Source organism: Arvicola amphibius, chromosome 13, assembly GCF_903992535.2.
Source record: "Arvicola amphibius chromosome 13, mArvAmp1.2, whole genome shotgun sequence".
Lineage (NCBI taxonomy): Eukaryota > Metazoa > Chordata > Mammalia > Rodentia > Cricetidae > Arvicola > Arvicola amphibius.
Genome location: NC_052059.1, coordinates 72396703 through 72419080, shown reverse-complemented (window position 1 = coordinate 72419080; position 22378 = coordinate 72396703). Strand labels below are relative to the sequence as shown.

At 39.5% G+C, this 22378-nt stretch overlaps 1 protein-coding gene across 2 annotated transcripts in view; it reads right to left on the bottom strand.

The window, feature by feature from the left end:
• Adk (adenosine kinase) overlaps positions 1-22378 on the bottom strand; it is a 387740-nt gene that overhangs the window by 62200 nt on the left and 303162 nt on the right. For both annotated transcript variants that reach the window (XM_038309653.1, XM_038309654.2), the window contains exon 8: positions 7010-7045. In XM_038309653.1, coding sequence (XP_038165581.1) covers positions 7010-7045 — 36 coding nt within the window. The remainder of the gene's footprint in view (positions 1-7009; positions 7046-22378) is intronic.

Sequence of the window (22378 nt, the reverse complement as noted above, 5' to 3'; positions counted from 1 at the left end):
AGCCAGAGAGATAGCTCGGCAGTTAAGGGTGCTCGTTGTCAAGCTAATGAGCTAAATCTTCAAAATCTACACGGTGGAGGGAAAGAAATGATTCCCCAAAGTTGTTCTCTGAACTCTATATGCACAGGTGAAGACCCCCATGCGAAATAAAGGCAAACCAAAGGCAAACTGAATCTATGTTAATCTTCTGATTTGGGCCATTAAATTTTGGTTCTTTAAAAATGTTAACAGTAGGGCTGGAGAGATGCTTCAGGTGTTTAAGAGCACTGGTTGCTCTTCCATGACCCAGGTTCAATTTCCTTCCCCACATGGGAGTTCAAAACCGCCTGGAACACCAGTTCCAGTGTACCCGACACCCTTGCAGAAAAAACACCAATGCACATGGATGTAAAAAAGAAAAAAAAAGATGCTAACAGTAGGGGAAGGTAGGTGAAACACACGTGGGACTCTGTTCTGTTCTAAAACTGAAGGTATTTTACCATGAGGACAGTCAGAGCTACACAGTAAGACCCTACCTCAAAAAATTAAAAATAGTTGCTGTCCCATGATCACTCCTATAATCTCAGGACACAGGAGAGTGAGCAACGAGGATCTTCATGAATTCTAGGTCAGTTGGGATCCACAGTAAATTTAAGGCTAGCCTGTGCTACCCGGAATGTGATCCTGTTTCAAAAAAGAAAGAAGGCAGGATTGGAGAGTTTGCCCAGGGGTCTTACAGAAGACTCAGGTTTGATTTCCAACAGCAGCATGGAGCTGCTCACAGCTACCTGTACCTCTAGTTCTAGGTGATCCAAAGCCATCTTGGCCTCTGCAGGCAGTAGGCACACATGTGGTGCAAAGATACATCCAGGCAAAGCACCATATACTTAAAATAAAAACAAACAAACAAAAAAAAAAAGACAGAAAAGTTGTGGAGATTAAAGCAGGTAAGTTAAGTTGAAAGACTGTATGCTAATGCAATACTAATTTATTCCACTTAATGACTCTCATCTTAATTTTGCCTAAAACTTTCAATTCCATAAGATGCTCAAACAATCCCTAGGGAGGGCCTCAAAAGTACTGAAAACCCAAGTGTAGTATCCAATAAGAAGAAAACAGGTAACAAGTGGATGGGGGCAAAAGACAAAAGTTCAGAGAGTTGAGCTACGAGGTATCATAGGGCTCTAAGTGGTCCCTAATTTTAATTTCTCTATATAGAAGATTTCATAATTTCCTCTATCTTACTGGTCATGCGTGTATCTCTAAAACATTCACTGGGCCTTTCTTACCCTAGGCATTTGGTCTATCTCATCCTGCCGATGAAGAAACTGACTCACAGACAGTTGCTGACCAAGGTTATTGACAATAGCAGTGCAGTCAGGATGACTGTCCCCAAATCTGCCTCTCGGAACCACAGTGTTTGCCACCACTACTTCCAGGCCACCCACAGATTATGCTGCTTCTATGAACCCTGTGATGTGCCTTTTGCTGTTACCACAAAAGTACAAACTGTTCTTCCTCAGTCATTTTTTTTCTTGATATTCACAAGTTAGCCCTGATCTTTATCTAAATATGCTTTTTCTTAGTTGTATTTTATGCCATAAATTCCAGTGTTTAAGTGTTTTGGACATCCCCATTCTTCAAGGCCATTCTGGAGTTCAGCTTTTCTGATACGCTAGCACACGACACGAGGAAGAAAGTGGCTTGGAGAGTTAGGCTCCCGTGAGCTGGAGCAGGCCCCGGCCCGGGTTTCATCTGTTGAATGGAGTATCTATCTCTTAAGGTTTATGAAAGTATCAAATGTATCAGTGACAAATTGGAAAAAAAAATTACAAACTGAAGCATTTTATAAAATGTAAAATTGTGGTTTTATCACTGGTTAGTGTAGTGCTGTCTTCCAAATTAAAGACTATATTTTCTGCCAGGCGGTGGTGGCGCACGCCTTTAATCCCAGCACTTGGGAGGCAGAGGCAGGCGGATCTCTGAGTTTGAGGCCAGCCTGGTCTACAAGAGCTAGTTCCAGGACAGGCTCTAGAAACTACAGGGAAACCCTGTCTCGAAACAACAACAACAACAACAACAACAAAAGACTATATTTTCTTGGGCCAGCAAAATGGTTTGGTGGGAAGGATGCTTGTTGCCAAGTCTGAGGACCTGGGTTTGATCCCTGGGGCCTAAATGGTGGAAGGAGAGAACGGACTTCCAGAAGCTGTCCCCTGGGCTTCACACCTGCACGTAGCATGTGCCACCCAACATTTGTTTTAACCAGAATTTCCGTGAGATTACGGTGTTCAATCATCAGTCAGGGCTCAGGATACCCTCACACTCAACCCAGCCCAAAGGCAGTGTCCTGTGGAGTATGCAGTACATTGTGTTCTTTCTGTTGGGAGGTCTTTGTACTCTTGTTTCCTCTGTTTGAAATGCGTCTCCTTGTTTGACTGCTTAACTGGCTGCCCCTGCCACCCACCATTGCTAGACAGCTCTATTTGTCAGTTTTGACCTTCTTTTCCTTCCTTAAAGATTTGTATTATTATTGTATTATTATTATACAGCCAATGTGCGGGGCTCACAGGACAGCTCTACAGCACTGGGTCTTCCACCTTGTCCTGGGTTCTGAGGAATCAAACTGTGGTCATTTTCCTTTTGTCTGGTGGTGGCATCAAGAACATCAAAAGTGCTCAGTAAATATTTTTAATGAAAATGAGTGGAATTAAAAATTACATGATCTGTTTTTCCTAATCTGTTTCTAAGATGCCCTCTTGGGCACCCAGCCACCCCGGAAAGTATGGGTGCCCTCTCCTAGCCAGCAGGACCTGATTTACATCTTATTTTCAGAAACTGTAACAGTTCACTGCAATCCTAAAATCTGTAAAAAAAACACAGGAACCTAGGAATCACCTTAGATAATTCTTTGGAGATCATTACTTCCTGAATATGTTTTGTAGATTTCTCCTCAGTGCTGATTAACGGAATTTTTTAGATGCTGTATATGTTCAATATCTGCACCATCTAATATAAAGTAGTTATCATGTACACAGGCTAAGGAGGTTTAGAAATGTGTGTAGGCCAACAGAGGTTGCATTTTATTTTATTGTTTGAGACAGAATTTCACTATGTTTTATAGACTAGTGTCAAACCCATGGGCTCAAGTAATCTTCCTGCTTCAAATTCAGAACAGCTGGAACTACCTAAATTTTTTAAAATTAAATTTAAATTTTATTTAATATTAGATAACTTTAACTTGAGCAGACAAATGTGGCTGTTGGACCACACAATTCTATAGTTGGTCGTTCAGTGTTAGAAGATGATGGAGTTCTCATTGGTTATAGAAAGGATGAATTCTAAGATGTTCTGGGTTGTCAGAGGCTGAGGGAAGACGGGAAGGCAGTGAGATCACCTTGTTCCCTCAATAGACAGATCTTAGGCACTACAAGAAAATTGAATTTTTTGCTTGGAGTAATATTGAATAAATGATTCAATAGGTTTGAATTCCTTTCAGAATTTGGCACATAGGCTGTTGCAGAAACAATAGAAATACAGAAAATAACTAAGTTTAGGTTTTGGGGGTATTTTCTTCATTTTATTTAATTTACAACACATTAGGACAGTTTGTAAAAAGGTTTTTTAATGAAGTATGCATTGTTTTTATTTAGGTTCTAATAAATGTAAACCTTCAGTTCAAGATAAGAAAGATTTAACAACACAATGCACTACCAGCTGTTTTTCCTGAATGATAAAAAGGCCTCACAGAACTCTACTGAGAATTGTCACTTAAATCGGGCACCACGCGATTTTCTATCACCTGTATACGAAGAGCCTACCTTGTGCTCTGCCTAGCTTCAGCTTTTATCTCTTTCTCCAGTGCCCTCCTGAGCTGCTGCTTCTCACTAAAAAAAAAAAAGCTCAATTCGTTTTAAAGATTAGAGATGCCTTTTTTTTTTTTTTTTTTTTTTTTTTTTTTTTTTTTTTTTTTTTTAAATAAAGATTATGTAGAATTGGCAGAGAAACCCACTGGGGCATCACGACCAATGCTGCCGAGGGTCTTTCCTGATGAATGAACACAGGTTGTGTTTAGAGGCATCAGGCTGACCTGTCAGGAGCATATCACCTACGGCAACACTCTGTGGTCTGGGGAAAGGACAGCTCTGCCAGGGATGTTGACAGCGGGGTGTTAGATTCGATAAAGCACATAGTGTCTTACTATACCGCTGCATGGACGTGTTCTGATGGTCTCACGTCTAGTATAACAGACTAGACAAAAAGTCTGTATTTTATCACCACCAGCCATCAGAACACTTCCATTGACAGAAAATTGTGACAATAAGTGATTTATTTTTGTTTTATTTGAGTACTACACCCTACACCTATGCTTTCATATTTTTTCCCTAATAAAGTGAGAAAACGTTAATGGTATTAAAAAAATCATTGAATTCCTCAGATTCCACATGGACTATATTTTTATTAACAATGCTGACTTGAGGCTATTTTATTCATGGCTTCTATAGATTCTGCAATACTTCCAATAATTTTTGGGAATCCGTGCAGTGGTATAGTAAGACATTGTGCTTTATCGAATCTAACAACCCACTGTCAACATCACTGGCAGAGCTGTCTTGGTATGTCAGGAGTAATAGGGTATGTGGTTATGATAATCACCACTTTGTTATATGCTCTAATCCATTACGGCAGACTTATGACAAAGTGAAACAGTTTCTAGATCAGTAAACAGGAACTAATGAAAGGGTAACATAGTGCTGGTTAGCAGAAAACAGTTTCTAAATCAGTAAATAGGAACTAATGGGAGGGCTAGCAGGGAAAAGAGTGCAGTTTGTTGCTGAGACTGAATGTAAACCAGGCAAAAACAGAGCAAAGAGCTCAGAAAGAAAATGATCTGTGCTAGGCTTACTGAACTAAACGACATTACACAAGCACTACAGAACTGAGAGATCTGCTATACACATGTCAAATGTCTAAGGATCTATGAAACTAATCACAGAACCCAAATATTTTTGTTTAATGATAACACAGCTAACCGACAGGTACAAATTTATATTTTAAAACTTCTCATCTATGAAACATTTTGATCTGTAATATTTGAGAATATTAGCTTTTAGTATAAAAAACTAGCATAAGTAAAACCTTATTTGTGATTTGAGATAGATTTCACTAGGTATCCCTGGCTGGTTTTGAACTCACAGAGATCTGCTTGCTTCTACCTCTAGAGTACAGGGATTAAAGGAGTGCACCCAACCACGCCTGGCAGTAAAACTTTAAAAATGACTGAAAGCACTTGTATATATTCTCATAATCAAAATGTTTGTTTTAAATTTATGTGTGTGTGTGCGAGCACGCGTGCATGTGCACACACACGTTACTTCCCTAGCCCAACATAAAAAATTATATTAGTTTAGTACATGTGTCCACACACTCTAGTGTGGAGGTCAGAGGTCATGGGATTGAATTTAAATCGTTGCCTTTAACCGCTGAGGCATTTTGGTGGCCCCACGTTGTAAACTAACTCTCCTGATTCTGTCTGGTCTTACAGAACAGTTGTCAGATGAGAAACTAAATAATAAAACAAATTAGACAAAACAAGCAACTCTGGAAATCCCTTTCTACACAACTTACCTCAACAATGACTAAACTATAATAAAGGAACAAAAGCAAACTTCCAAGAAGCCCACTCTATGTAATTTTCTTACGCTTCCAAATGATCTTGAGAGAATTCTTGGAGACATGCTCACTTTCTTTCTCTACGAAGAGGAGGTGTTTCCAGTTTATTATGTTCTATGTCACGGATACCATGCATGTGTATTATTTTGTTCCTTAATGATGAATCTGCTTTTAGTAATTTAAGTAATAGTTTTATCCAAATTCAACTTTGCTTAAGGAACTTAAAGCTTACAAGTATTTTTCAGTCACTGCTCACAACTTCGGTACATGGCAGGCAATATGCACATAAGGGCAGAGTTCCTAATCTCAGCTCCACTCACATTAAATTTCTAAAGTTACATGGATGAGATGGCTCAGCTGGTAAAGGTGCTTGCTGCCAAACTGGATGGCCAGAACTGACTCCAGCAAGTTCTTAGAGCTCCACATGTATGCTGTGGCAGGCATGTGCCCTTCTACTAAATAAATAAACATAATTTTTAGAGTTACTATAGTTGAATAATATTGCAAGTTGATGTATAAAACAGAACATCTGACATAGTTTTAGATCAGTAGCAGCCATAAAAGACTCATAAGCTCAAGTTAATTATCTGTCAGTTAACCTGGGTTCATACTGAAGTTAGTGTTTTCTAACAGTCAATTAGAAGATAGATATTATGCAGACAAAAACATGGTCTTGACTGTATCTTGATTTTGCCAACAACCACATGGAGGTTTGAATCTTGACAAGATCATCCTTCTATTAGAAAAACAGAATCAAGATCAGAAAATTAAGGTCAGTTTTCAATATATTTTTCAGAAAACTAAAACCTATTCTGTGCTATTTTAAAAAAGATGAAAGGGAGTTTCAAACAGGAAGGATTTAAATTAATCAGTCCCTAACAACTGTTAAGTACAACCTTTGGAAATTAATTTGCATCATGATAATCTACATGTGAGGGGCTGGACTTCCTTAAGTGACATTGTAGCTCGCTATTCTGTCTTGTTCCACCACTGCTTCAGCAGTGAATCCTTATGAGATGAAATGCAGCTAATGAGCTAGCTTTTTAACTGAACAAGCTGACAGGCCCCATATCTGCAGAGGCAGCTTGAAACTGTGCCCAACCTCTTGGCTTCCCAAGAGGCTTTTCAAAATTCAATAAATAACATCTGTAGGCGATGTTGGGTGCAGACCTAGCGGAGTGCGTCATAACACTGTGCTGGCAGAACAAAGAAACCATGACGACTGCCAAGTTTCCATGGCAACTGCAGCGAGGCTCTGAGAGTATAATAGCACATCAATCACTGTCCAAAAGAACTTCATTATCAGCTAGAAAAAACCTTTAGGATCTGTTTAGTGTGCAACTGTGGGTTAACTCACCTCAAAGCCTTGCTCTCTAGCAAAAGTGGCAGCTTCCTGGGGGGAAAAAAAAGAACAGTTAATTATAAAGTGTTAGATAATAAAGAAATAATTCATTTTCAAACTCATTCAGTCTTCTTTTTATTCAATTATCTCAATATAGTCACATAGATTAATTTTTATTTTTACTCTAAAAGTATTTCATTTTTGTCTTGGCATGAAAAACAATGGTACACATAATGCCAACACACTTCCGAGCTGGAATACAGAAGACGCAGTCTGTGTTTACAGTAGCTGCACAGTGAGTTCAGGTGTTCTGACCTCAGCAAAGACAGACAATCGCTTGACACCCGAGGCCCATGCTGGTGCTGATATTCTAATTAAAGCAATACCTCTGAGAAAGCTGTTCTGGAGACAAGAATGCTTGTTCCTAGAAGTACAGACACTGAAAAAATAATTATTTTACAACCTCATGTTGGGATTTATAGAGACAGGGATCACAAGTGGTTGTTAAAGTCATCAGGTGAAGGTTGACAAAGCAGCACAGATTCCATGCTGACCGTGCTTTCTGTTAGGATGCAGACTGGAGTTCATCTCATCAACCAGGAAGTATTCTGCCCCAAAGATCTCAACACCATCAATCAAAACTTTAGTCCAATAATTTGTACTCACAAGAAAAAGAGAGGAACAAATTAAAGGGGACAGCGAGAAGGACAACATACAAATCTGTAAGATGGGACATTGGCAGGGCAGCTCGTCTGGTCTCTTTAAAGTTACCCTCAAAGACAAACTGGGGAGGGGAAATGAACAGAACCAATGCATAGACCTTTACTGGACCTTATTTTAAACAAACCAGTTGTGAAAGACACTTGAACAAATGTAATCTGAGAATTAGAAAGTATGAGGATATTTTGATATTAGGGATAATCAGTATCATAAGGAAAACGTCTTTAATTTTAGTGCTGTACATTGAAGTATTTAAGGATAAAATGCCACAAAATTTGTAACCTAGAATACTTTTGGGAAAAAGAACAAGGGGAAACAAATTTGACAAAATACTGACAACTGTGTAATCTAGATGTATGTGATATGTGGGCTCAATATTTATACTCTGTATAGCCCTCAGCCACTGAAACCGCTATGCAGGCAAGACAAGCCACAAACACACACATCCATCTGCCTCTGCTTCCCAAGGGCTGGGATTAAAGGTCCGGGCCACCACACCTGGTTTTTGTCCAAGAGGAAGAGGCTACACTTAAAAAAATGTGTTTACAAATTTTCATACACAAAATTCTTCCAGCTTTTCAATATTTTATGAGGACAATTTAATGAGCATAGTGATATTGTCTAATGCTTTTCTACCAGGCTACCGAAAGGAGGAAAAAGCAACCCCAACCACCTCAGTGTATCAAATCCTCACGCGCTTACTGTTTGCCTCGTGCACACTTTAATTTTAGGAACGATAGAAAATCGAGGCAATGCTACTTTTCATTTCTACTTCCCTCTTGAAAGTGGAAAGGAATTGCAGACAACTGTCAAGAGTCTCTACATCTTAACTTACATTCCTCCAAAATTATCTTTGCCAAGAGATATTAATAGAAGAATGGGATTTGAGCCCAAGTAGTGAGCAGATCCAGCTCAGCTAGAACGACTGCTGCATCAAACCATGTAAGGCAGAAAGTACAGTCAGTGCCTTTAAAATAAACGTGTCTAGTTCCTCCATATTGAGGGAAATACTAATGAAGAAATACATGCATGTACTTACAATCCACTATACTAAAACAGAGACTTAAAAAAACCTATCATTTTGAGGGCATGAAAAGGTCAGAATACATTACGGCTGAACAATGAAGTTAACAGGAACTCAAGTTGTGTGTGCAACTCCTTAGTTCATCCACTAGGATGACCAGTGAGCCACAGCTGACGTCGACAATGACGACACACATGCACGCATGCAAACCCTTGACTACCCTCCTTTCAATTCATGAACAATAGAACATTTATACTTCACATAAGTAGCGTTATTTGCTGGCTGAGATATCAAGGCAAAGGATAAGGTTGAAAAAACATCAATATAGTGTTTTCTAAGTTGTCATAATTAACTAAGTGAATTCTTAGATGAATCACACAACTGAGCAGCTCTGCTGAGAACTACTACCATAACTTATTCTTTTAGTTTTATTTGTTTTATGTATATGCATGTTTGGCCTACATGTAACATGTACCATACACATGGCTGGTGCTTGCAAAGGCCCAGAAAAGGCATCAGATGCCCGGGAACTGGAGTTACCAAGGGCTGCGAGCTACTGTGAGGGTGCTGGGATCCATATCTGAATCCTTTACAGGAGCAACAATATTCTTAACCAGTGAGCCAACTCCTCAGCCCGGGCAACAGTGACTTCCAGGACAGAGGGCGGGGTGAGTGAGCTTCAGGGTCGTAAGAATCTGTAGAATTAAAACTACACTATAACAGAAAGGTTGAAAGTCCACATGCAGGTAAACTGAGGGAAGGGGCAGTGCTGGGGATTGAACTCATGGCCATAAGTTGCGAGGTAAGGGTCACATCACCAAGTCAAATCTCAAAACCATTATATTATTTGTATGGAACAGACTCTTAGGAAGCTCAGGCTGGACTTGAACTTTCTTCTTCTTCTTCTTTTTTTTTTTTTTTTTAAAAAAAAGATTTATTTATTTATTATGTATAGAGTATTCTGCCTGCATGTATGCCTACAGGCCAGAAGAGAGCACCAGATCTCATTACAGATGGTTGTGAGCCACCATGTGGTTGCTGGGAATTGAACTCAGGACCTTTGAAAGAGCAGGCAGTGCTCTTAACGGCTGAGCCATCTCTCCAGCTCCCGGACTTGAACTTTCTAATCCTACTGTCTCTTAGTGCTGAGATTACAGATGTGTCACTATGCCTAGTTACATTGCTTTCTAATGCTAGCTTTGCTCAGATATTAATAAATTAACTGTAACTTGGTATATTACAGAACAATGGCAAGAATAAATAAACTGTATTTATATAAGTCTATTTTTTCTTTTAGACGGGGCTCTACTATGTAACCTAAATTGGCCTGAATCTTGATATGTAGTCTAAGCTGGCTTTGAACTGTCTCTCTTCCTGCTCCCATCTCTCAAATGTTAGGATTTTAGGCTTGTGCCACCATGCTTACCTTCAAGTCATTATTTTTAAAGGAAGGCACGCCTTAGGATGTTTTCACATATGTAAACAGTCCCAAGTGCCAACACATTTCTGGCTGAGGAAGGACATACTTAAGAAAAGTCAACTCAATTTTCTATCTTAGTGCCTCTTCACACAGGTTTGCTGAGGTGTGCCTTATCAGCAGACCCGCTAAAACCTTGTTCTGTTTCTTAAAATCATCTTGTGGTCTGGCTTCCTCTCAGCTTCCTTTGATCTGGGACACCATTAGAGAAGGCAGCTGCCCCACATTACTGTACTTGTCACCACGAACCCCTGATCTGAAGGTGTCGTAGGTACCATGATGGAACAGAGTTTATTTCCCCCCTTAGCAAAACAAACAAAACAACAGAGGGGAACAGTTTGACCGAGCAAGAATTATAAGTGGGATTTTCGCTCTCAGCTTCACTGCATGAAAGAGCAGAAAGAAAAGGCAGCAGGACAGAAGACAGGAAAGAAAGAATGAGCATAGATGGGGGGCTGAAAGTAAGGCAGGTTCTGAATATCAGGAGTGATTCCAAGGGAACTGATCGCACTAAATTGAAAAGGACTTGTTAGTGTGCCACTGCAGTGAAAGTGAGAAGAGAAAACAAGCAAGTCCCCATCTGTGCTGCCCCAGGGCGCCGCGTACTGAGTTTCACAAATCTAATGAAGCAGTCAGGTTAAAATCCAAGCACAGAGCGGCTGTGACATGTGGAGAACAGCTCGGCTTAGAAGGGAGAAGCAGGGCGGGTCCTAACGCAGGTGATTATCCATGTGATAATCATTATATTTACAGGCTTTCCGTTTTAGGTCTGACATAAAAATCACAGAGGAGGAGGGATTAGGGAGATAAACAACTGACACAGGAGGCTTCCCTCTCCCCGGAGAGTGGAGCTTCCATTCATTCATGGCAAGCAACACAAGCAAACTAGACAGGCCTGATATTTCTCATCAGCCTGCACTTCACATTGACACTTTTTCCCATCTTGATAACTTTCACTATTATGCCATTTCAGAGGCAGGTAACATTTTCAGATCTTTCCATTGTTGAATGTGCTTTAATACAGCATTTTCCCTTTACAATGAATGAAACTCATATGTCTTATGCAATAACTGAGTCTTTTTTTTTTTTTCCTGGAATGAGTGCTGTCAATACAATGATACATAATTAAAGTCTTTCTCTTGGCTATACCATGCCACTTAGGCATCACAGTAGGCTTGCTGCTTCCCCAGTCAGGCTAAAAGTGTGCTGATCAAAAAATACCAGATACGGATTTTGAAATGAGGTTTTAAAAACAAAGCTGGAATTTATAGTTAATGAAACTAAAATGCTCATATTAAGAGCTTTAAAAAGGGGATTAGCAAGCTATTACTTAAGTATAATCTTTAGAATATTCAGAAAAAGAGAAAGCAAGTAGATGTTTGTGTGCACAAAAGACAACTGTTTCCTTTATAATCAACTAATGAGGAAACTTCTTATTTTGTCTCATGTACAGAAGTTCTTACTTAAATAAAGGAGAATTAGTAGAATTGATATTTAACTCAAACTACAATGTCTATGCTCATTTCAATCATTTGTAACTAGTTATTATAGAAATACAATTTCTGAATATTGGTCCTCAATCATTAGAATTTTCCAAACTGAGTTATTAATCACAGGAGGGTTTTCTTTTCTCAAGGTCACTTAGGACTTCCTACATAGATGGTGTGATTATTATACTGCACTACTATCATCTCATGACTTTGACCTCCTACTTCCTGTGCTGTACTTGAGTTTGAGACAATGAGCCCAGGTTAAAGCTACCATCTGCTTGTTACTGCCCCGCAGCTGCATCTGGGACACAAGGGTCCTGGGTATAGTAGGCTGAAACAAAGAGAGGAAGACTCAGGCTAGAACTGCAGACTGCAGCCCACTCATCGGAAACATCCCGCTTTGGTGTTCCAAGTGAGGAGACAGCAGAAGGCTCAAGGATTTCGTAGTGTGGCTCTAACTGGGAATCTCCATGGTCCTGACCCTAGTCCTAGAGTTCGGAGCACAGGAAGATAACCAAGGGGGAACAGGGCACCAGACCAATGCTTCTTTTCACATTGCCCACCTCGAAAGCCGAAAAAATATTTACTCTTAAACATGGATTTAGACTAAGAGCATCAGCTAGGATAGAGGGCTCCAGCTGTTGCAGACTTGAAATGATGACATAAGAAAACAACACTCTAAGTCCTAAATAGTGCGGAATGGATGAATCCAAGGCATGATGACATCTCTTGTCCATGTTACTAGTAACCTACATGTAAGATTTGCTCTATACAACAGAAAATTCAGGCCTCTATATATTCTGAGGTATGATGTTCTTTTTGGATGGCTTTCATTGCAGTAATAGCCTACATGGGAAGAGTATAGGGTTTAAAGGAGTTTAGTTTTACAGCTAATTTGCTGTGGTGCAAGTACACAGTGTATTAGTTTCTTTATCTAATAATGAAATTTTGTTATTTGGGATTAAAACAAATTTTATTTTATGCTAATAAAATGGAAGCATTCCACATAAAACTATAAAGTCATCTTGCCTACTGAATGCAAGCTCTTAGACAGTTTTAAAAGTAGAAGGTTCAGAATATGCTGACTGGCCCATCTTACCTGAAATATCATGCCTTGCAGCAGCCTCTACAATGGCCTCATGATCTCTGACCACAGAGATGGAGGTTTTCGCTCATTTTCTTTAGCCCCTTCTTCTCTCTCTGCCTTACTCTACTAACTCACTAAGCCGCCTTATTTGAAGCACTCTCAAGGAGAGGACAATGGTTAACATGAAGTGAGCATCAGAATCTTGACAGCAGACCATGTCAAGGTGACCATGACCTGGGTTACTCTCTAACTAGTACCATGACAGATCCTTAATCAGAGGTAGCAACTTCAAAGCAGAGTGGTCAGAAGATCAATCACAGGGGAAGAAACTTTAATACATATTTTTAAAACACTTTTGGATAGCTCACTATGGTTAACCATTTCTTTCTGAGAAATACCCTGTACAAAGAACTGTTTTTTTTTTTTTTAAATTTCCAAGCCATATGTTATTCTAGGCTATAGGACTCTTACTGAGAGTACAGTAAGATGTTTAAGTAGGGTTGGAATATCCAGGTGAGAAAAATATTGAGTTAAAGTCTAATACCACAGTGAAGTCTGCAACAGCTGTGCCAGCCATGTACCTCTAAGTCACACTGAAATTTAATGATAAAGAAATACCTGCTGTTTCCTTATTTTTCATATCACACATGTCAGAATATAAAGACATATTGTTTAAGCTTCTGAATGCTTTCTTATGCTGTTCTTCAGCCCATGAACTACCTTTTCTTCATGCCATCTATAAAATCATTTATACATTTTCATATGAGATTGCATTAGTGCTAACACTTCAAAAATTTCATTATTACCAATGAGGAAAAATTTTAATTTATAAGAAAATGAAGGCTGGAAAACTGTTAAATAATATTTGAGCCTGGGAACTGCTTTTAAAAAGAAATTTCATTCACAAAAATGTATGAACTGGCCTTTCCAAGGAATATAATGTATAACTTTTTGGAGATTTCCAACCTGTACTCTGACATTTATTACCATATGCTTCCTGTCTGCAGAATGCTGAATAGAAATATTATTTAACATTTATTGAGTGCCAGAAACTCTGTGGGCCAATGTATAACTATAAAGACAGACATGGCCTCTGTCCAATAGGTATATAATAAAAATTAGATAGTCAGTATATAAATTATGCCTCTACTAATGAAACTAAAAAAATATTTAAGAGACAGAATACAAGTCAAAACCTGGGGTTTAGTTTTTGAGACTTAACCCTTCCACAAAGTGGTTTATTAACTAGCTGATTGCAATGTTTTAGGAGAAAGAATAAGGAGTTTTTACCTTTAGACACATTTAGTGGTGGTGGCAGCTGAAGGAAAAGTGAGGTAACTAGAAGCTTCCCCACAATTTAAGACTGAATAGACCGACTTCTAGAACAATGTAAATTTTACTCAGTGTAAGCGGTGGGTGTGTGTATGGTAAATGTGCTTATTTGTGTGTGTATGTGCACTTGTGCATGCATGAGTGTGAGGCCAGAGTTTGATGTTGTGTGTCTTTCCTTGATTACTCTCCTGGTGTAGGAGGTTATTCTTTCAATGTGTTGCTTGTATTGGTTAATGAATATAGAAACTGCCTTGGCCTGATACGGCAGAACTTAGGTAGGCGGGGAAGATGAAACTGAATTCTGGGAGGAAGAAACCAGAGTAAGAGAGATGCCATGGATCTGCCGGAGACAGATGCTGGGAATTTTACCCAGTAAGCCACTGCCATGTGGCCATATATAGTAATAGAAATGGGTTAAATTAAAATAAGAGTTGGCCAATAAGAATCTAGAGCTAATGGGCCAAGCAGTGGTTCAATTAATTCAGTTTCTGTGTGGTTATTTTGGGGCTAAGTTAGCCAGGCAGCCGACGAACAAGCGGCCTGGCTCTCCCTGCAACGTTCTTCGGATTCATTTTTTGAGATGTAGGCAGTCTCACACTAAACTTGAAACTCATTGGTTTGGCTAAGATGGGTTCAGTTTCCAGCACCTACAGGGTGGCTCACAACCATCTGTAACTCCAATCCTGGGGATCTGGACATTCTCTTCTGGCCTCTGCAGGAACTAGGCTCATATATGGTATTCATACATACATGCAGGCAAACATTCATATGCATATATAAATATAAACAAATCTTTAAAAAGAATAAGGAGAGGACAGGCTAAGGAAAGTCCTGTGGGAGGATGAGGTGCTTTATTTCATTTGATAGGGCAGTGTGGACTTTAGCGTAAAGGCTTTTATTTGTTTACTCAACAAATGCCAACCCATTCCTTTGTCTCAATTCCTAAAAAGGAGAGTGACTTTCATTTTATGGACAGAAATGTAAAGATGTGAAGAGATTAAAGCATGTCTGAGAACATGGCATCTAGCTTTGTGGCTGACAAAACTTAGTGTGAATGCAGGCGGACATGTGTTCATGATGTATGGGAGTGTGGGCGTGCATGCTGTGGCACGTGTGTGTCTGAGCCAGACAGAGCTTCTGAGATAATCTAATGGGTGAAGATGGGACTTTACTGGCGTCTGAGAGCTTCCTATTCTTCACCTTTTCCTAGAAAACCTCCTCCTTGGCTTTTCGCTGCACATCTTCCTTTCCTTGTTTCTATGCTTTTCTGCACTTGTTTAATATCCCAGTGAAAGGTAGCTCAGGTCTCAACCTTTTAATCTTTTCACCATTTCCACTGAGGCATGAATGGGAGGTAGACTTCTCATATCCCTTTTGACATCATCACCAGATATCCTGCTGTGCTTTCCGAGTCCTTCTGACAAGGTCCAAATTCTGCCACATCTACTCTATCCCTGTAACACCCAACCTTCCAATCATCCTGCCTCACAACTAGGTCATGTTTATACTTATTCTTGCAAGCATGAGTGCTATAGTCTACCACCTAGTCTCTAGTACTGGTCTCACCCAGTCAGAATGTGTCTTTGTACATAACCATAAGGTTGGCTTTTGCATAAAACTTTCTGGTCAGATTTTTATATGTATGTATGTTATGTACCATGTGCCAGTCAAACTAGAATGCTTGCTCGTCTCTGAACATGCCCCAGACTTTTTATTTTATTTTTGCCTCCATGCTACCTTGCACATATAGGCACTAAATGAATTAGAATACCTTCAACCACTCTTGTCAGACTCCTACCTATTCCTCCAGCGTTAGTTCAGCCATCTTTCTCTTAACGGAGAGTTTTCCTGAATTGTTCATGATTCGCTTCCTGCAATGTACAAGGATTTTGCTAGAGCTGTAAAAGTTTTCTTGAACTGGCAATTACAGAAACCTAGTTATTTGTATAGATAGCTATCTTTCTTACTGGACTATAAATTCTTTATGTAGAAACTTTTTCATGTTTGCATAAACTAGACAACAAACCCGCTAACTTTCCAAATAATAAAGAAAAAGCAGAGGAGAAAAGACAAGCCTGTAAATTCTGCCCACATGACACTGCCAGGATTTCTTGTGCCTCATACTTTATTATTATTACTTTTTAAAGACAGGGTCTCACTATGTAGTTCAGGCTAGCCTACAACTGATCTTCATCCTGTCTTTGCCTTCCAAGTCATAGGCTCACAGTTTTCTTTCTTTCTAAATAAGTAAACAAATCAGTTTCTTGAGAACACATAGTATGAAGCAGGAAAATGTACATTTGAATGAGTTAAGCTGACAAATCTAATGTCTTTGCTAAAAAAGTAAATGGTCATTCAGTTTCTGTAACTGTGACTTGGAAACTTGGGGAATTCTTCACTGTTGTGTTTAGTGAGGGTTTTTCTATAGCCTGTGTTTCCTGCTAAACCTACAGGTCCTGCTCTGGCAAGCCACCACCCTAAGGCATTAAGGTATCTGTTTCCCTTCCAAGTATATAATTGGGGGAATAGATTTTCCCATAAGAATGTTGAACTCTGCATTTTCATTATTATAATTACATTTTCAGGGTTGAATGCAGGCTAGATATTTTTTGGCAGACAGTGAAAACCAAGGAGCACAGTATAGCAGAGTAAGGATAAAGACTTGTTTTGGAAGTAGTAAAACGTAACAAAAACCTGAGCTATGGTGGTTTTAATGAGCAGGCCCCCCAACAGGCTCACCCATTTGAATGCTTAGTCCCTAACTGGCGAAACTGTTTTTGAAAGGTTGGGAGGTGTGGCTTTGTTGGAGGTGTGTCACTGGGGGTGGGCTGTGAGGTTTGAAAAGCACAAGCAAGGCCACACTGTCTAGTTCTCTCTGCCTCCTACTCAAGGATAAGATGTAAGCTCTCAGCTGCTGCTCCAGACATCATCGTGGATTCACCCTCTGAAACTGTAAGCAAGCCCCCATTAAATGCCTTCCTTATAATCTGATTTGGCCATGGTGTCTCTTCACAGCAATAGAACAGTGACCAAGACAAGATTTTATTTTTTTGCAAAATCACTTTGATGTGTATGTGTGCTAGCATGTGTGGAAGCCAGAGGTCAACATCACATTTCGTCCTTTGCTATACACCTTATTTTTGAGATAGAGTCTTGTAGTGATATTTTGTCTGTTTGTGCCTGAAGATCAGAGTGTAGACCTAAGCCACTAGAGATCAGGCAGTAGTGGCACACACCTTTAATCCCAGGATTTGGGAGACAGACAAATGGATCTCTGTTAGTTCAAAGCCACCCTGGGCTCCACGGAATTGATCCAGTATAAAAGAGAAACAGCTTACACCTTTGAATCCAGCATTTAGATTCACCCACCTTTAACCCCAGCACTAGGGAGGTGGAGACTGGAGTGATATGGCTGCGCTGAGAGAGGAGTATAAGGTGGGAGGAGACAGGAGCTCACTGCAGTCTGAGGTTGCAGAGTAGGCAGTCACACTGAGACAGGCTCGCCCTTTTGGTCTGCGCATTGGTATAGGTAAGAACTCTAGTAGCTGGCCACTCTGCTTCTCTGATTTCTCAACTTTCACCTCCTGATAGCTGACTCTGAGTTTTTATTATTAAGAGCAATTAGAATTCGCGCTACAGAGTCTTTCAATAAACTAGACCCTCAGATTCAGCTGGACTGGCTGGCCAGCAAGCTCCAGGGGTCCTCCCTAGGCTGCCTCAAACAGCCTTGGCATAAGAATTTGCTGTGATGCTTGGCTTTTTAAATAGGGATTTGATTCAGCTCCTTGTGCTTAAGCAGCTAGCACTGTACTGACAGAGGCATCTTCCTCGCACTGTTGCGAAGACTGAGTTAATCTATAACTTCTGAATGACGACCTTGACATTACCTACTGCTAAAAACAGAAGATACCAACTGACGTCTCTTATTTTGAAAAGATGGCAAAGAAAAGAGTCACAACAAAGTAAAGGTATATTATTGAAATGAAAACGATAAAGCAAGGCTAGTAATACAGCTTAGTGGTAAGACACTAGTCTAGAAAATAAGCCAGGGAGGTGAATGAACACCAAGCCTCAAAAGATCTGTCTGTCTAGGGTTTTCAGAAGCATTCTAAATTACTCAGTATTCCTAAAGAAAACTTCCTGTGCAGTTATGGAATGAAATATGAGTTCTCGTTAACAGCCCCAAGGCCAAATCCATTACTTTTCTAAGATTTAATGAATATGTTATACTTAGAGCCGCTGTAGAACATTTGATGAGTACCCTCAGTCTCAATGTGAACAGTGACAGTGTTAGACCTCAGGCATGGGAAGCATTATGTAGAATATCTCTTGGTTATAATGATCAGGGTGGATTATCTTGTTATCTGTGGTAAGAATAAAGGAAAGTGGCAATAACTATCTTCCATCTTCAAGAATTTTTGTAATGGACAAGCATATAAGATACCACATAGTTTTGGTTATATGACGCTGATAGGTTCCTTTCATTACATAAAAATAAGGCAAATAAAATAAAGATGAAAAGCAGAACTAAGGGTAAATTTCCTTTAAATTAAAAGGAAAGAACAAAAGGAAGAAATTGACTTTGATCTCAGTCTAAAAGTTCAGAAAAGTTACAAGTGCACTGGAGAAAGAAAGGGGTCTCAGTGAGTACGACATGTAGCGTGTGCGTTCCACATGAAAGGGAAGAGACAAAACACAACAAACACAAACCATCTTAAATAATGAAGCACAAAAACGCCAAATTTCAGATATAAACCATGAGTTTCAGGTGAAAGTCTCTCCTAACTCTAAAATTCAGTGACCATAAAATAGATTATTTTAGGGAGGAGGCTTTGATAGTTATAGACAGCTAAGGAGGATTCTCTAAGGAAAAGCAGAGATTAAGAAAGGACTGGCCTAAATCAATGAGTATCTGTGAAAGGTAAAGTAACATTTTAAAAGATGGCAGTAAAAGACCCATTACTTCTCTCTAGAAATCAAAATACAAGAACCTTTCTCTTCATTCACGGATACTTGAAACAAACTCTTGCCAAGAAAAACAAACTGTAAAGTCCAGATGCTGGAAAACACAAATCATCACCGGTCTTCAAGCCCATGTTTAATAATTAGGTTGCAGTTTCAAATGACGTGCTGATTCCCATGAGGCTTAAAACACAAGTTCAGTAAGAATTTCTAACTTTATAGATGGCATTTAGATTTAGTCAGAAGTACAAACAAGGGCCATATGGTGGGGGAATGCCTGCAGGTAAAGTGAAGTGGAGGCCAGGACAGGGACACAGGGACCCGCGGCAGCTCCTCTGTGGCTAAAGGCAGGAGACGAGTGCTCATAAATGTTATATCATGCATTTCTTATTTGATGGGATTCCCAATTAATGCTACAGTAAAAGATGAGGCACCTGCCATTTAAGAGGCAGAAATTATTTCAGGAGAACGCTGTGCCAGTTCTCAAGGAATTTTAGAACATATCAAACTTGGTACCACAAGACTGCGAGTTACAATTTGCCCTTTACTCTACAATCAATTTGGATTTTATTTAACTGTCTTTTAAAAGTTTTATTCCATCTTAACTTTTAATCATATCCATTAATCTAAGAACTGGAACTGTAAGTGGGGTCTTACTGCATACATTGTTATACGCCTTAAAGGCCATGCTCATGCATTTTTCCTGATGGGAACTCTTTAGAAACCACCAGGATCACAGGCAGCAATCTGAAACTGTTAAATCTGAATGCTTAATGCTTAAATACTTAGCTGTTAGCGGGACAGTCATGCAAACACCACTGGACTCTACAGGCAAATGCTAAGGATATGATGCTGCTCCAGGAGAACCACAAACAGGCTGTGTTCTAAGACTGTGATTTGGTTCTCCATGTCAGACTTACGAAGGCTGTACTTCCACCCAGCACGCTCCCAGGGATTTAGAACTACCCTTTAAATAATTTAGAGTCCCACAGATCAAAGTCCATTTTTTCTTCATGTTACGAATACTTAGCTTTTTTTTTTTTTTTTTTTTTTTTTTTCAGGGCTCCTGGGTACAGACAGGGAAGAACGAAATCAAAATAGGGAAAAGTCTATTCAGAAGGGCTGACAGAAAATAGCTAAAACGGGAATCTATAAAGTGTCCAGCTGTGACCAAGATGCTCTTGTCTTAGGAAGTAGCTGATCCCCTGAATGTCAAGAGCTGATAGGGCCCAACAGTGGAAGCCTTAGTATGGGTAGAACACAGCGGGAAGCGGAAACAATTCACTCAATGCTCTGTGTGAGATCCTTGGGGAGAGGGAGAAAGTGCTCTCAAATAGGGCAGTTTCTTAATTAATGTAGGAGAAACAATTTAAGATCATGTTTTATTTGAGGAAAATAAGATTAAGGTAACTTTTTAGGACAAATATGGAATTAAGAATATATATTCATTCATACACACATAGAAAATCAGTCAGGAATAGTTTGTCAAAAACAAAGTTTCTGTGTTTGGAAGAAAAACAGTAAAAGCCATAAAGCAAAACGTATTGGAGGGTGCTAAGGGAATCACAGGATTAGGGCTCAAAAAGAAACAGCTTTGGTTTTCCTCAGCTTGAGGTTTTCAGATGTGGAAACATTAGGCAGAACATAGTACAATGTTATCTTCTCTTAGACAGCACTCATTCAACTCTTGATGGTCTTCCTGGGAGGTTTCTGAGACTGGGTTAGAAGGCATGGAGTGAGGCAGCAAAGGGAAATCTGGGGAAGCTAGAAAGTCAATCAGTTATTTTTGAGATCCACTTCTTGGGAAATTATACAACAGTACTCACCAAAGTAGTGTGGCATGCTTCAAGGATAACAACAGAACCACAGTAAATGGTCTTGTCCGTCCGTCCGTCTGTCTGTCTGTCTGTCTGTCTGTCTGTCTGTGTGTCTCTCTCTCTCTCTGTGTGTGTGTGTGTGTGTGTGTATGTGTGTGTATGTTGTCCAACAGCATGTTTCCTAGTTTCTTTAAAAATATCTTGTATCCTGAAATAAAGCTAAGAATATTTACAATAGCAATTTGGAACTCAGACTCAAGAAAGCTGTTTGAGGGCATCAGTGACTAGAATAAGGTACCCATCCTAACGCTGACCAAGCGCTGATAGTGTGTGTGAGGAGACTATAGCAGAACAGTAATCCAGTAGAGATGAAGGCAGATCAAGCAGGTTATCTGAGATGATGCTTAAGTGGAAACGCAGGGAATAAATTTGTTAGGCGGGTAACCCTGAATAACAGGGTAGGAATCAGGAGAGAGGGAGAGCATGTGCAAAGGGCCTCATGAGACATGAGAGAGAGGCACAGCGGCTGGGAAAGAGCCAGTGCAAAGACAGTGTAACAGATACCGAATTTTGTTACACACAAAAACCAGACAAAAATCAGAAAACTAAAATAAAATAAGTACCCACAATATAACACAATCAAAGGAAAAAATACTCAATGAACGAATGTAAAGCAAAGACAGGAACCACATTCACTTTGCCCTTGACCTAGTTTAAAGGACCATTTAAAAGTCACGAAGTAAAAGATATAATGCAAGTGTACTTGACACACAAGACACCCATTTGATTTCTTGTCAGAGCAGGCATTTATTGAAAGCATATGTACTATATCAAAAAGGATCCTAAAGTTATATGTGCCAGACTTGATAAGAGATCTAATTTATATTCTGGCATTTAACTGGAAGCCTAGATTTGTGATGCAGTAATACAATAAGGACTTGATTTTCCCTGTGCTTTAATAGGTAAGTCACATCTACATGAACATAACAATCCCAACTAGCACAAGCTGGTCCACTAATGTAAATAAAAAGGTTAGAGGTCAAGGATGAGGGGGACCATCAACTAAAGGAAACCAGACAATCTGTTAATCAATGAGAGTGTGTTTGCAAGCACCATATTGTATTCAAGTCCTTGAACCCACACTTAAGTCAGAACCATCAACGTTTTCCAGTAAGTGCTGTTAATGCCCTAGTTCTGTATTAACTGTTCTCTCTATATATTAAAGAAGGGGATAAAAGAAGGCTCTTAGTCTTTTAGAAATGTTCTAGGCCTTATTTATTTGAAAAGCACTTACTAAGCATCAATGTATCCGGTAATGGACATAAAGAACATGCAACACTCCCTTATTCTTGCCTGTAACAATACTCTAAACCATTAGCTGTGGTGTTTGCCCATCTCACCTTTCTATTAGTTTCTCTACATTTTCTCTATAAATTTTGTATTGCTCTTCATTGCACCAAGGGAAGTGTCAGGCC